This window comes from Trichechus manatus, unplaced genomic scaffold (genome assembly GCF_000243295.1).
Source record: "Trichechus manatus latirostris isolate Lorelei unplaced genomic scaffold, TriManLat1.0 scaffold00151, whole genome shotgun sequence".
NCBI lineage: Eukaryota > Metazoa > Chordata > Mammalia > Sirenia > Trichechidae > Trichechus > Trichechus manatus.
The window spans coordinates 1452068-1465203 of record NW_004444087.1 but is presented as its reverse complement, the minus strand read 5'-3'; the positions used below and the strand labels follow the sequence as shown (position 1 = coordinate 1465203).

The following is a 13136-nucleotide window of genomic DNA, read 5'->3' as shown; positions in this document are numbered from 1 at the left end:
TAGTACACATGTTGCCCTATGACAATGGTTAACAACCTCAGAACACATCAACAATATCCTTACTCAACCTTGGGTTCCCTATCACCAGCTTCCTTGTCTCCTTCTGCCCTCTGGCCCTTGTCCCTGGACTGCTGTACCTCATTAGTCCCATTTGGTTTTATGGGGCTGTCCACTTCCCGGCTAAACGGTGAACCTCGGAGATCATTTCACCACTGAGCTAAAAGGGTGTCTGGGGGCCATACTCTCGGAGTTTCTCCAGTCTCCTTTAGGCCAGTAAATCTAACAGATCTCACATTTAAAAAACAGCTTATATCTAGTTTTAAGGGACATGAAAATACTTTCTTATGAATTGAACTGTGTTCCTTGACCACAGAAAGAGAGGTATAGAATTTCTCCTCTGTACTGAAGATGTGGTTTCCTTTTTCTGAACCACGATCAGTCTCTGTAGACCTGCAGACTTAGCCATTGTACCTAACTGTTGTTAGAAAGAAGTACTTTTCAGTAGCTATTCTAAAACTAAATTGTACTTTGTCATTTTCTAAAATTTTTGTGGTTCATGTTCAGAAAAATTCCTCATAGCTCTTTAATTTGTCCAAAATTTTTTGGACTTGTTTATCAACTGTTGATTCTTAGTGGTTTACCAGCAAGCCATGTTTCTTAAAAACGAGATGATTCAACCAGGTATTATTTAGGGATTTTAGTGACCATGGTGAGTACCTAGTAACTAAAAAAAAATTATTTTTTCAGTCAATGTTATATTGGCTATGTTCGATAGTGTAGAATTTTGGAGTACTGTATCAGTCAGGGAGCCCTAGTGGCGTAGTAGTTAAGAGCTACGTCTGCTAACCAAAAGGTCGACAGTTTGAATCCACCAGCCACTCCTTGGGAACCCTATGGGGCAGTTCTACTGTGTCCTATAGGGTTGCTATGAGTAGGAATTGACTCGATGGCAGTGAGTTTTTTTCTTTCTTTTTTGGCATCAGTTAGAGTTCTTTGTTACAAGCCACAGAAACAATCTCTCTCTTTGTTAAACAAAAAAGGATGTTGTTAAATGGATATTGGGTTTCTCTCAGAAGCACTAGGCACACTGGAGATTGGGCAGGAACAAGATAAAGCTCTTCCACTAAACCAACATCCCCTTGCAGAGTCAGTCCGTGCGGGTCCTGCTGCTGACACCGTGGAGCACTGAACGTCCCTCCTTGAACCACTGCCACAGCTGGCCCTGGACTCACACGACCCTGCTGTCCCATGCTCCACTGTACCCTGTCCACTGTGTCCCCATCATCGCTGTCCCTACCACCACTGCCTGAATGAGGTCTCCGCTAGCGCTCATTCCCAGCTGCAGATTTAGATACTCAGAGCACCTAAGTCCAGTTGGCCATGCTGTGTCATATACTTGCATCCGTGGTGGCAAAGGTCTGGGAATACCTGCAAGTGGCCTTTTCATCCTTTAATTTGACATAAGCTCCAAGACCCACAGAGTAGAGAATTCCCCAGTATAAGAGAGTAGTTCAGTTCCCAGGCTGATAAAAATGCCATTGCCCACTCCGGGGGCTAGTCAAGTAATTTTTCCTTTGCTGAAATGCACCCAGACCTGCTTTTTAGAGAATTCTGGGCTCCTTCCATTCAGAGTGGCAGTTCAGAACTGACGTTTTCTCCTCCTCAGAAGAAATGGACATTTGTGCCTTTGATTTGGTTGGAGTTTTGTGTTTGATTTTCTCTAATTTGCTGTTTCTGATAATGAACTACCCCTGGAAAATGTTGTTAGTCTAGTAGAATTTTGCCTTGACACAGTGAATACAAACATTTCCTGCTGTGTTTATTTGAAATAGGAGCAGCCTTTCTCTATATTTTAGTGGCATATGGTGCTAAGATTTTATCATACTTTCTTATAAAGTGCCAGGAAACTTCCTCTGCTTAAAAATGTGTGTTTATAAACAATAGGCTTACAACGAATATTCCCATCTGTAAGGTGAACATAATTTGTGTAGAAACTCCCATAGTAGGTGAGACTTTGCAACCTTTTTGTGTATTTTTTCCCTGGTGAGACATTAGACTGAGAGATGGCAGAAAACAGCATGTGCCTAATATTCAATTTTGTATCTGCTTCTGCCTGTTGTTTGAAAGCAGTGCTATTTTTGTGGATTAATACTTAGGATTATGATAGAAATTCATAAGAATTTAAAATCTATTTAGGATAATGCCAAAAAGGAAAAAATAGAATAAATAACAATTGATAAATACGGCTATTTTGCAATGACATAACCGTCCTTGGAGTTTATCAAGCATGTACTCCAATGACTGGTGATATTTCTTTTCTAAGAACTTTTGCTGACTTTGTTTTAACCTAATTTGAAAACTTGTCTTTATTATAATTATAGTATATAATAATCAAGGCTGCTGATCTTCTAGTCTTGATTTGTAATTTGAACAAATCGCATTGACTCTTTGTGTTCAGTTTGATATTATTCTGATTATCTCCACTAATTAATTTTTTTGTTTGAGACCAACCATTTCTCATACTAGAATAAAATCTTGAAGATTAAAACTCAGCAATATTTTTTTTCTTTTCTTAAAAGATTTTATTAATTCTGCTATAGGATCTCAAGAAGGTTACCAGAGGGAAAACAGACTTTGATTAATATTTGCTTAATGTAGAATTACCGGTATTGTCCAAATGTTTTACTCCCTTAAAAATTATGCTGCTCTGTTCTTTTTCCAGGTTGACTAATTAGACATACTTGAATAAAAAGATGAGCAATTAGTTGGACTTAAGTGATTTCAAGGTGTGCTCAGGAAATAAGCAAATAAAGCCTACTAGATACTTTGCCTTCTACCTGACATTTTTCATTTTTAAAGTTTCTCTGATTTTACTTTGTAAGAGGAAGCATTTTTAAATTGTAGATACTTTTGCCAGAATATCTTTCTAGTAAGGGGTAGCATCACCACGTTTTGCTTTTTTGGAAAATAGGCTACCGTTTGAGTGAGTTTGAGCTCTCTGTCATTCTTTCTTATGACGGACACATTCCCACGAGTAAGCAGAATCCAAGCCTTACACTTTCCCACGTTTGCTCTTGATTTGTTTGTGAATGTGGCTTAGAGTTGTGGGCTCAGGAACAGTAATATTTCAAGTAATCATTGGTCATATCCGATTACTTGTTTCTGGATTTTTAAAAAAATCTCATTTTATGAAACGGTTAGTAAACTAAAAACTAAAAACAGGGCTTTTAGGCAAACTGTCTTCTAACTCCTTTTTTTCTATGAAAGCTGACTAGAGTTTTCAGACAGGTATTGATTTGCAGGATGACTATTTGTAGGCATAAAAAAGCCTAAAACTAAACCCATTCCCTTTGAGTTGATTCCAACTCATAGCAATTCTGTAGGACAGAGTAGAACTACCCCAGAGAGTTCCAAGGCTGTAACCTTTACAGGAGCAGACTGCCAGGTCTTTTTCCCCCGAGAAGCGGCTAGTGGGTTTAAACCACTGACCTTTTGGTTAGCAGATAAGCACTTAACCACTGTACCACCAAGGCTCCTTTGTAAGCAAAGGAGTGGAAAATACAAATGAATGACTTTTCAGTCATCCAAAATAATTTTAGAAATTTATGTAAGGATGTATGTGAAGAAGTAAAAAAGGAAATGTGTAAATTATATTGGGAGAGGTCTACACCAGTGAGCAGAGTTGGGTCATGATGTCATTGCTTTCTTTGCCTTAGTGACATCTAAATCTCATCCTTAAAGTATTGTTTGAACTTTTATGTAAAGTGAATTGATGTGTCATATTTAGACTTTGTTGCCAGTTCTAGAAATAATTTTTGGAAATTCTGAAGCTGTACAGAGATAGAGGAGTCCCTGGATGGTGCAAATGGTTAATGTTCTTGGCCGCTAACTGAAAGGTTGGAGGTTCAAGTCCACCCAGAGGTGCCTTGGAAGAAAGGCCTGGTGATCTATTTCTCAAAAACCAGGCATTGAAAGCCCTATGGAACACAATTCAACTCTGATATATAAGGGGTCACCATGAGCCAGAGTCAAATCAATGGCCAACTGGTTAACAGAGATAGAGCTATAAATCATATTGATTGAAAGATCTAGCTTAAATAAAATGACTTTGAATTATTTAACATTTCTCATTCATTCAGCCAAGAGTGAGTGGTATCTATGATATACACTGTACTGTGCTAGGCACCAAGGATACAATGATGGATAAAGCAGATGTAAACCCTAAATGGAATATTTACAGTCTAGCAGGGAAGACAGATACTGATTAAATAATACCACAAACAAATTGCAGCAGTAGTAGGTTCCGTGGCCAGGGATGAGTGGTGTAGATATTAGCTTACAAAAGTGAAATATTTGTTGAGCATCTACTAGATGAGATGCCGGTGCTGGTCTCTGTATGTAACCACTAACAGGTCTTTTTTGTATTTGGCAGGTATATCATTCCATCTTTACAGAGGCTCGATGCTGGGTTTTACCGCTGTGTGGTGCGAAACAGAATGGGAGCACTCTTGCAAAGAAAATCAGAAGTCCAAGTCGCGTGTATGTGTACACTAAACAGATTTCCAAATGTTATTTAACAGAAAGAGTCTGTGGGGAGCTGATGAAAATCACTTCCAACCGTTGTAAATAAGTTGAGATTTTATCTTTGATTCTATTTGGAACAGAATAATTGCTAAATAAAAACAGCTAATTTGGCTGATTACATGATAGGGCTAATGAGGCAAATGCCACTTTTTTTTAATTCAGCAGATTAAGGGTCCTCCAAAGCACTGTGCTACATGAAAAAAAAAAAAGATGAAGAAGACACCCTGCGTTTTATGAATCAGTTAGCTGCTCTTCACTTTTATTGCATTCAGATTAAAAATGTTTTTAAAATAAAAAACTCATTTAGATAAAATTTCATCAATTCATAATCCATTCTTTCCAACAATGATTTGCTTAGAAATCCTTTAGCTGCACAACAAAAAGTGAACAGATAGTAAATCCCCCAGATGGTAGTAATGTTATAGTTCATTCTTGAGTAGGCAGGTCCATTTTGGAAAATGAAACTTACGGAAGTCACTGTACCAGATATTAGAATTCAGGGAGTTTGAATTCCCTTGTACCGTATTTTTTCACAAATAACTTGCCACGTAAATAACGCACCCACACATATAATGCATGGAAATGGTGAAATTAGGTAAACCAGTTCTGGCATAGTGTGATTGGCAAAAAAAATATAAGGTATGTGTTATTTGCATTAAAATATGGGTAGTCTTGAGGAGGAATAGAGGAGGGTACTTGGCTTATGGAAAGCACTTAACCCTTTTTCTAATCTAAAACCTATGAAAGGTAGCACCTAACTAAAATGGTCTGTCTGCTTTATTATATTTTGAATTTACTACCAAAATGCCTCTTCGTTTAAAAGTAAGGAAAAAAATAGTATTATGAAATTTTAAATTATATTTTAGTGTGTCATAATAGGTTTTAGAGAACTCTACAGAGCTCCTAAGTTGGGCTGTGCCATTCAGGGATGGCAATATTTTCTCATTGGTCATTTTGATGCCAGTTAAAACCTGTCATTTTCTGTGTTCCTATATAAAATAAGATAATTTCTAGCTATTCTACTATTCTACAATAATTACTAATGACTGAGTGAGGTACTGGTGCTATACATGTTTAATGATTTTTTTAAACCATTAGGAAGCTTTAAATTTTCCTGAATTGTGTTGGTTAAGTCACTCAGCTAAATCTGTCTGCGGAATAATTTAGAACTTTTAGTCAACTGGATAATCGAAAACATAATTAACAAACAAAAACTGAAGATCAGTACCCAAAACATACTTGAATATGTTAACAGCTTGAAATTTATTAGAATATATTAAATTCTGGTTTATAAAATTGTTTTGGACTTTTTCCTGATTATTTATATCCTCGTTTCTCTTCTTTAGCTCTTAGATTTTCTGTTATCTCCCTTTTCTCCTTCCTTTGATAATAAATTTCACTTTACTTTAAAATAACCACAGATGTTTTTCTAATTTGTTTCATTAGTTTCATCTTTCTTCTCAAATATTAAACACTCCTTGTCACATAGAAAATAATTTCATTTTAATTAAAAATCTATTGATAATAGAGCTCTTCTGTGTAATATTCCAAGTTTATATAATTTAGACAGTATTTTATGCTATATCTATGGGTATGCAAGGGGCCCTGGTGATGCATCTGTTAAGCACTTGACTGCTTAACAAAAAGATCGGTTGTTCAAACCCACCAGTGGCTCTGCGGGAGAAAAGACCTGGCAATCTGCTCCCATAAAGATTACTGTCTAGGAAACCCTATGGGGCATTTCTACTTTGTCACAGTGGGTCACTGTGAGTCAGAATCAACAGCAACAATAAATATGTGTATGCACATCTGTCTGTGCCTGATTATAATGTGAAATTTTCTCAAAAATTTCAAATGTTACTAATTTATAAATTAGCTACTTATGCCCACATTCTAATTGGTGCCTTCCCCCCTCCCCCCCGCCCTTTGACCCCATTTTATAAAAATGTTGCTAACCAGTAGAACAAAGACTGGAACAAAACCTAGCTGTCTCAAATTAAGTCAGTAGTAGGGAGGTAGGAGACCCCGCTAAAAACGAGTCAGTGGTTAGAAAATACTGCTCTCAAAGGATCTGTTAAGCAGACAGTCACCTCCAAAAAAAAAAAAAAAAAGGGAAGGAGGAAGTGAGCGAACAAGGGTGGCTACAGGGCAGCAAGACTAGCTTAAAAGATTTGGGAGCTGGGCTGTATCTCAAAGCATTTTATCAGTTTCTGTGAACACTGCCTCTCATATGGCACTAGAACGCTTTTCAACAATTTATTTTGATATTAAAATCAGCTTCAAACATTTCATTGTATCGTTGCAGCAGGACAAAGACCATGTGGTTCTTCTGATTAATGCATGTCTGGGGTACTCTGGAGGTGTAGGCTCTGCCTCATGCTTCACTTCCCACCCGGATCTGCACTAATCAGCACTGCTGCTCATCCTGTCTCGTCTTATTGCTTCATTACAGCACCATCAGTGACTTTGCTGTAAAATATAGGTGTTTCCATCTTGGACCCCCTCCAGAAAGATTTTTCTAAAACTTTAAAAGGTCTAATTTTTCTCTGCAGATATGGGGAATTTCATGGATACAGACCAGAGGAAAATGGTTTCTCAAGGGCACGCAGCAGTTCTAAACTTGCTCCACATCACCAGCTGCCCCAGACCCCAAGTGACTTGGTTTCGAGAAGGGCACAAGATTATTCCAAGCAACAGAATGTAAGTTGCTCCAGAATTTAAAGTTGAAAATACAACTAATTACCCTACTGACACTGTTTACATATGAAGTGTATCAATTAGGCTTTTTTCTTTTTTTTTTTTTTTAACATTTTATTGTTGTTTCGGTGAAAGTTTACAGAGCAAATTAGTTTCCCACTGAACAATTTATACACAGTTTGTTTCATGACATTGGTTGCAAACATCTGAATGTGTCAGCACTCTGTGCCCTTGCTCCCTGGGTTCCCCAGTCCATTCGCCCAGCTTTCCTGCTTCTACCGTCCTTCTGAGCTTTGCTTTTGGGCAAATGGTGTCCTTTAGGTCTTGTATAGTTGATTGTTATGAAGTGTACATTCCACACTGGTGGTATTGTTCATTTTATAGACTGGTCTATTGTATGGCTATAATATGATCTCTGGGAGTGATTTCAGTTCCAAGTTTGAAGGGTGTCTAAGGGCCATAGTTTTGGAGGTCCCACCAGCCTCTATCAAACCAGTAAGCCTGGTCTTATTTATAAGTGTGAATTTTGTTCTACATTCTCTCCTACTCTGTCATTGTGGTTGTGGTCAAAGTGGTCGGTAGTGGTAGCCAGGGACTGTCTGTTTCTTCTGGTCTCAGGCTAATGGAGGCTGTGGTTCATGTACTCTGTTAGTCCTTTGGACTAATAGTTTTCTTGAGTCTTTGGTTTTCTTCACTTTTCTTTGTTCTGGACAATCAGAGACCAATTGTTGTATCTTAGGTGGCCGCTCACAATCTTGTAAGACCCCAGTTGCTACTCACCAAGGTAGGATGCTGCAATCAATATGAGTGTCTATATGAATTACGGTATACCAGTTTACCTAGATGTCCCCCGAGACTATGGTCCCTATCCTTCAAGTCCCGTATTTCAGTCCTGGGAAGTGTGTGGTCATGGCTAAGTTTCATAACTGTGTCCCCTCTGCACACTGTTGCATACATGGGTATATTTGCAGCATGTACACATATATATGTATGTGGGTGCACTTCCATACACCCCCTACCCCTGTTCAACTTATATATCTACTTACGTATCCACTCATGCATTATTGTCAGTTATTACTATTGTTGCAGGATTATATATGTATTAGTATTTACCTTTGTTGCCTTTTACTATTGTGTACCTTTCAGTGTCTTCTTTCACTTTGATTATGTTGTGCTGACTTCCCCTGTATAGTGTATTATCTCTCTCTCCCTTCGCCAAAGTTAGTAGGTGTCTGCTATCTAGTTAGTGATTTTCCGTCCCCACCCTCCATACCTGGTAACCATCAAAGAATGTTTCTGTCTGTGTGAGAACCTTTTCTTGACTTTTTATAATAGGGGTCTCATACAATATTTATCCTTTTGTGATAGAGTTATTTCATTCAGCATAATGTCCTCCAGGTTCATCAGTGTTGTGAGATGTTTCACAGATTCGTTATTCTTTAACATTGTGTAGTATTACATTGTGTGTGTGTACCACAGTTTGTTTATCCATTCATCTGTTGATGGGCACTTAGGCTGTTTCCATCTTTTTGCTATTGTAAATAATGCTGCAGTGAACACGAGTGTGCATATGTCTGTTCGTGACATGGCTATTATTTCTCTAGGATACATACGTAGTAGTGGGATTACTGGATCATATGGTATTTCTATTACTAGCTTTTTGAGGAAGAGCCATATCGTTTTCTGTAGTGATCGTACCACTTTACATTCCCACTAGCAATGTATGAGAGTTCTAATCTCCCCACAGCCTCTCCAGCATTAGTTGTTTTCTGTTTTTTGATCAGTGCTGTTATTACCACTGGAGATGGTATCTCGTTGTAGATTTGCATCTCTCTAATGGCTGATGATCTCATGCATCTCTTCATGTATTTATTTGTTGACTGCCGAGATGGCTTCTTCGGTGACGTGTCTGTTCATGTCCTTTGCCCATTTTTTAATTGTGTTCTTTGTCTTTTTGATGTTGAGTTGTTGGTGTTTTCTATAAATTTTTAGAGATTAGACGTTTGTCAGATATATCGTACCCAAAATTTTTTTCCCAATCTGTGGGTTCTCTTTTTAGTCTTTTGGAAAAGTCTTTTGATAAATGAAAGTATTTGATTTTCAGGAGGTCCTAATCATCTAGTTTATTTTCTGATGTTTGTGCTTGTTTTGTCGTTCGATGGTCTGTTTATGCTACAAATTAGCAATCCTAAATTTGCCCATATTTTTTCTTCTATGTTTTTGTGTTTTACATTTAGATCTTTGGTTCATGTTGCATTTTTGTGTATAGTGTGAGGTATGGATCCTGTTTCAGTCTTCTGCAAAATGAGATCAGGTTTTGCCAGCACCGTTTGTTAAAGCGACTATCTCTTCCCCATTTAATGGGTTTCGACCCTTTGTCGAAGATTTACTGTCCATAGGTGGATGGATTTATTTCTGGGCTCTCAATTCTGTTCCATTGGTCTATGTATCTATTGTTGTACTAGTACCAGGCTGTTTTGACTACTGTGGCTACATAGTAGGTTCTGAGATCAGAGAGTATGACGCCTCCTACTTTGTTCTTCTTCAGCAATGCTTTACTTATCAGGGGCCTCTTTCCAGATAAAGGGTGATTAGTTTTTCCATCTTGTTAAAGAATGTTGTTGGAATTTGGATTGGGATTTCATTATATCTATAGATTGCTTAGGGTAGTAGTGTCATTTTCACAATGTTAAGTCTTCCTATCCATGAACATGGTATCTTTTTTCATGTATGCAGGTCTCTTTGGGATTCTTGCAGTAGTGTTTTGTAGTTTTCTTTGTATAAGTCTTTTATGTCCCTACTTAGATTTATTCCGAAGTATTTTATTTTAGGGGGCCATTGTAAATGGTATTGTTTTCCTGATTTCCTTGTCAGAGTTCTCTTGGTTAGTGTAGAGGAATCCAACTGATTTTTGTATATTAATCTTGCACCCTACCACTTTGCTAAATCCTTCTAATAGTTCCAGTAGCTTTCTTGTAGAGTCTCTGGGATTTTCTATGTATAGGATCATGTCATATGCAAATAGGGATAGTTTTGCTTCTTCCTTAACAGTTTCCCTTTCTTGCCTTATGGCTCTAGCTAGGACTTCCAGTACAATATTGAATAAAAGTGATGATAATGGGTACCCTTGTCTTGTTCCCATTCTCAAAGGGAATACTTTCAGTCTCTCTCCATTGAGAATAATGTTAACTGTTGGTTTTGTATATATGCCCTTAATTATGTTTAGGACTTTCTCTTCTATTCCTATTTTGCTGAGAGTTTTTATTAAGAATGGGTGTTGGACTTTATCAAATTGCCTTTTCTGCATCAATTGAAAGGATCATGTGATTCTTTTCCTTTGTTTTATTTATGTGGTGAATTACACTGATTGATTTTCTAATGTTAAACCATCCTTGCAGACCTGGTATGAATCCCAGTTGTTCATGATGTATTATTTTTTTGATATGCTGTTGAATTCTGCTGGCTCAGATTTTGTTGAGAATTTTTGCATGTATATTCACGAGTGATATTGGTCTGTAATTTTCCTTTTTAGTGGTATCTTTGCCTGGCTTTGGTAACAGGATTATACTGGCCTCATAGAAGGAATCTGGGAGTATTTATTCCTTTTCTGTGTTTTAGAATAGTTTAAGTAGAATTGGCATCAACTCTTCTCTGAATGTTTGGTAGAATTCTCTGTGAAGCTGTCTGGGCCGGAGCTTTGTTTTGTTGGGAGTTTTTTGTTTTTTTTTTTTTAAATCAATTTCTTCTTTTGTTAGGAGTCTGTTTAAATTTTCTACTTCAGTTTGTGTTAGTTTAGGGAGGTAGTGTGTTTCTAGAAATTTGTCCATTTCTTCTAGGTTTTCAAATTTGTTGGAGTACAGTGTTTCATAGTATTCTGTTATAATCCTTTTTATATCAGTTGGTTCCATTGTAATGTTGCCCATCTCATTTGTTATTTTGTACTTGCGTCTTTTCACTCTTTTTCTTTGTTGATTTGGCCAGTGATCTATTTTATTGATCCTCTCAGAGAACCCACTTCTAGTCTTGTTGATTTTTCCTATTGTTTTTCTGTTTTGTATTTCATTTATTTCCCTGCTCTAGTCTTTGTTATTTCCTTTTCCTGGTTACTGTGGGCTTCTTTTGCTGCTCTTTTTTCTAGTTGTAGGGTTAAGGTATTGATTTTGGCCTTTTCTTCTTTTTTGATGTGTACATTTATTGCTGTGAATTCTCCTCTGATCACTGCTTTTGCTGCATCCCACAGGTTTTGATATGTTGTGTTTTTGTTTTTGATTGTAGCAATTTTTTAATTTCATTTTTAATTTCTTCTATCACCCAGTGGTTTTTCAGCAAGGTATTATTCAGTTGCCATGTATTTGATTTTTTTCCCCCCTGTTATTGATTTCTAGTTTTATAGCATTGTGGTCAGAGAATTTTTATTATTTTGATGTTTGAATTTATTGAGGCTTGCTTTGTTGCCTAAAATATGGTCTGTTCTGGAGAATGATCCATGTAAGTTGGAGAAGAAAATACACTGTGCTGCTGTTGGGTGGAATACTCTGTATATATCTATGAGGTCAAGTTGGTTGATTGTGTTATTTAGATCTTCTGTATTTTTGTTTAATTTCTATTTGTGCTTGTCCTTCAACCAAAGTAGTGTGTTAAAGTCTCCTGCTATTATTGTGGAACTGTCACTTTCTCTTTTCAATGCTGTTAGAGTTTGTTTTATGTATTTTGTAGCTCTGTCATTGGATGCGTAGATATTTATTATGGCTATGTCTTCCTGGAGTATTGTCCCTTTAATCATTACGTGATGCCCCTCCTTGTCTCTTACCATGGATTTTGATTTAAAGTCTATTTTATCAGAGAATAATATTGCCACTCCTGCTCTTTTTTGGTAATTGTTTGCATGATATATTTTTCCCACCTTTTGATTTTTAACCTAGTTAAGTCTTTGTGCCTAAAGTTTGTCTCTTGTGGGCAACATATTGATGGGTTGTGTTTTATTTTTTATCCATTCTACTACTCTCTGTCTCTTGACTGGTGCATTTAAACCATTTATATTCAGTATGGTTATCGATAGGTATGAACTTACTATTGTCATTTTGTTATGCTTTTTGTTGTGATATTGCCATTTTCTAAGTTCTGCTTAATTTTCAGTGCCAAGTTCTTTCTGTTTATGTGTTTTCTTTTCATTCCCCTTCATTGTTGTTGATTTTATATTTACTCAGTCTTTATGGTTTTCTTCATTTTTATTTTGGTAAGTTTATTAACTTTCCTTGTGGTTAGCCAGACGCTTACCTTTATCTTCCTAAGTTTAAAATAGTGTTATTTCTTGATATTGCTATGAATTCTTCTCCATATGGAAGTTCTATGTCTACAATATTTATTCCCCCTTTTTATTTTGAAGTTGTCGTTGATTACAAATTGACATCTCTGGATCCCTGTTTTTATTTTTATTTATTTATTTATTTTTTATTGTTGTAGTTTAAATGTTTACATTTCAAGTTAGTCTCCCATACAAAAATTTATACATACATTGTTATGTGACCCTAATTGCTCACCCCATACTACGACAGCATACTCCTTCTTTCCACCCCTGATTGCCCATGTCCATTCAACCAGCTCGTAACTCTCTCTGCCTTCCTATCTAACCTACAGACAGAAGCTGCCCGTTTGGTCTCTTGTATCTACTTGAGCTAAGAGGCACACTCCTCATGAGTATCACATTATGTTCCACAGTCCAGTCCAATCCCTGTCTGAAGAGTTGGCCTCCGAAATTGTTTTATTTCTGGGCTGATAGAGAATCAAGGGGCCATGCTTTCCAGGGTTCCTCCAGTCTCAGTCAGACCATTAAGCCTGGTCTTCTTACTAGAATT

The 13136-nt window shown here is 37.0% G+C and overlaps 1 protein-coding gene across 1 annotated transcript in view; it reads left to right on the top strand.

Annotated features, from left to right (window-relative positions):
* Window positions 1–13136, top strand: part of SDK1 (sidekick cell adhesion molecule 1) — an 819863-nt gene that overhangs the window by 25258 nt on the left and 781469 nt on the right. Inside the window, exons 2-3 of the mRNA XM_004385956.1 lie at window positions 4433–4539; window positions 7137–7284. Of these exons, the coding sequence (XP_004386013.1) occupies window positions 4433–4539; window positions 7137–7284 (255 nt within the window). The remainder of the gene's footprint in view (window positions 1–4432; window positions 4540–7136; window positions 7285–13136) is intronic.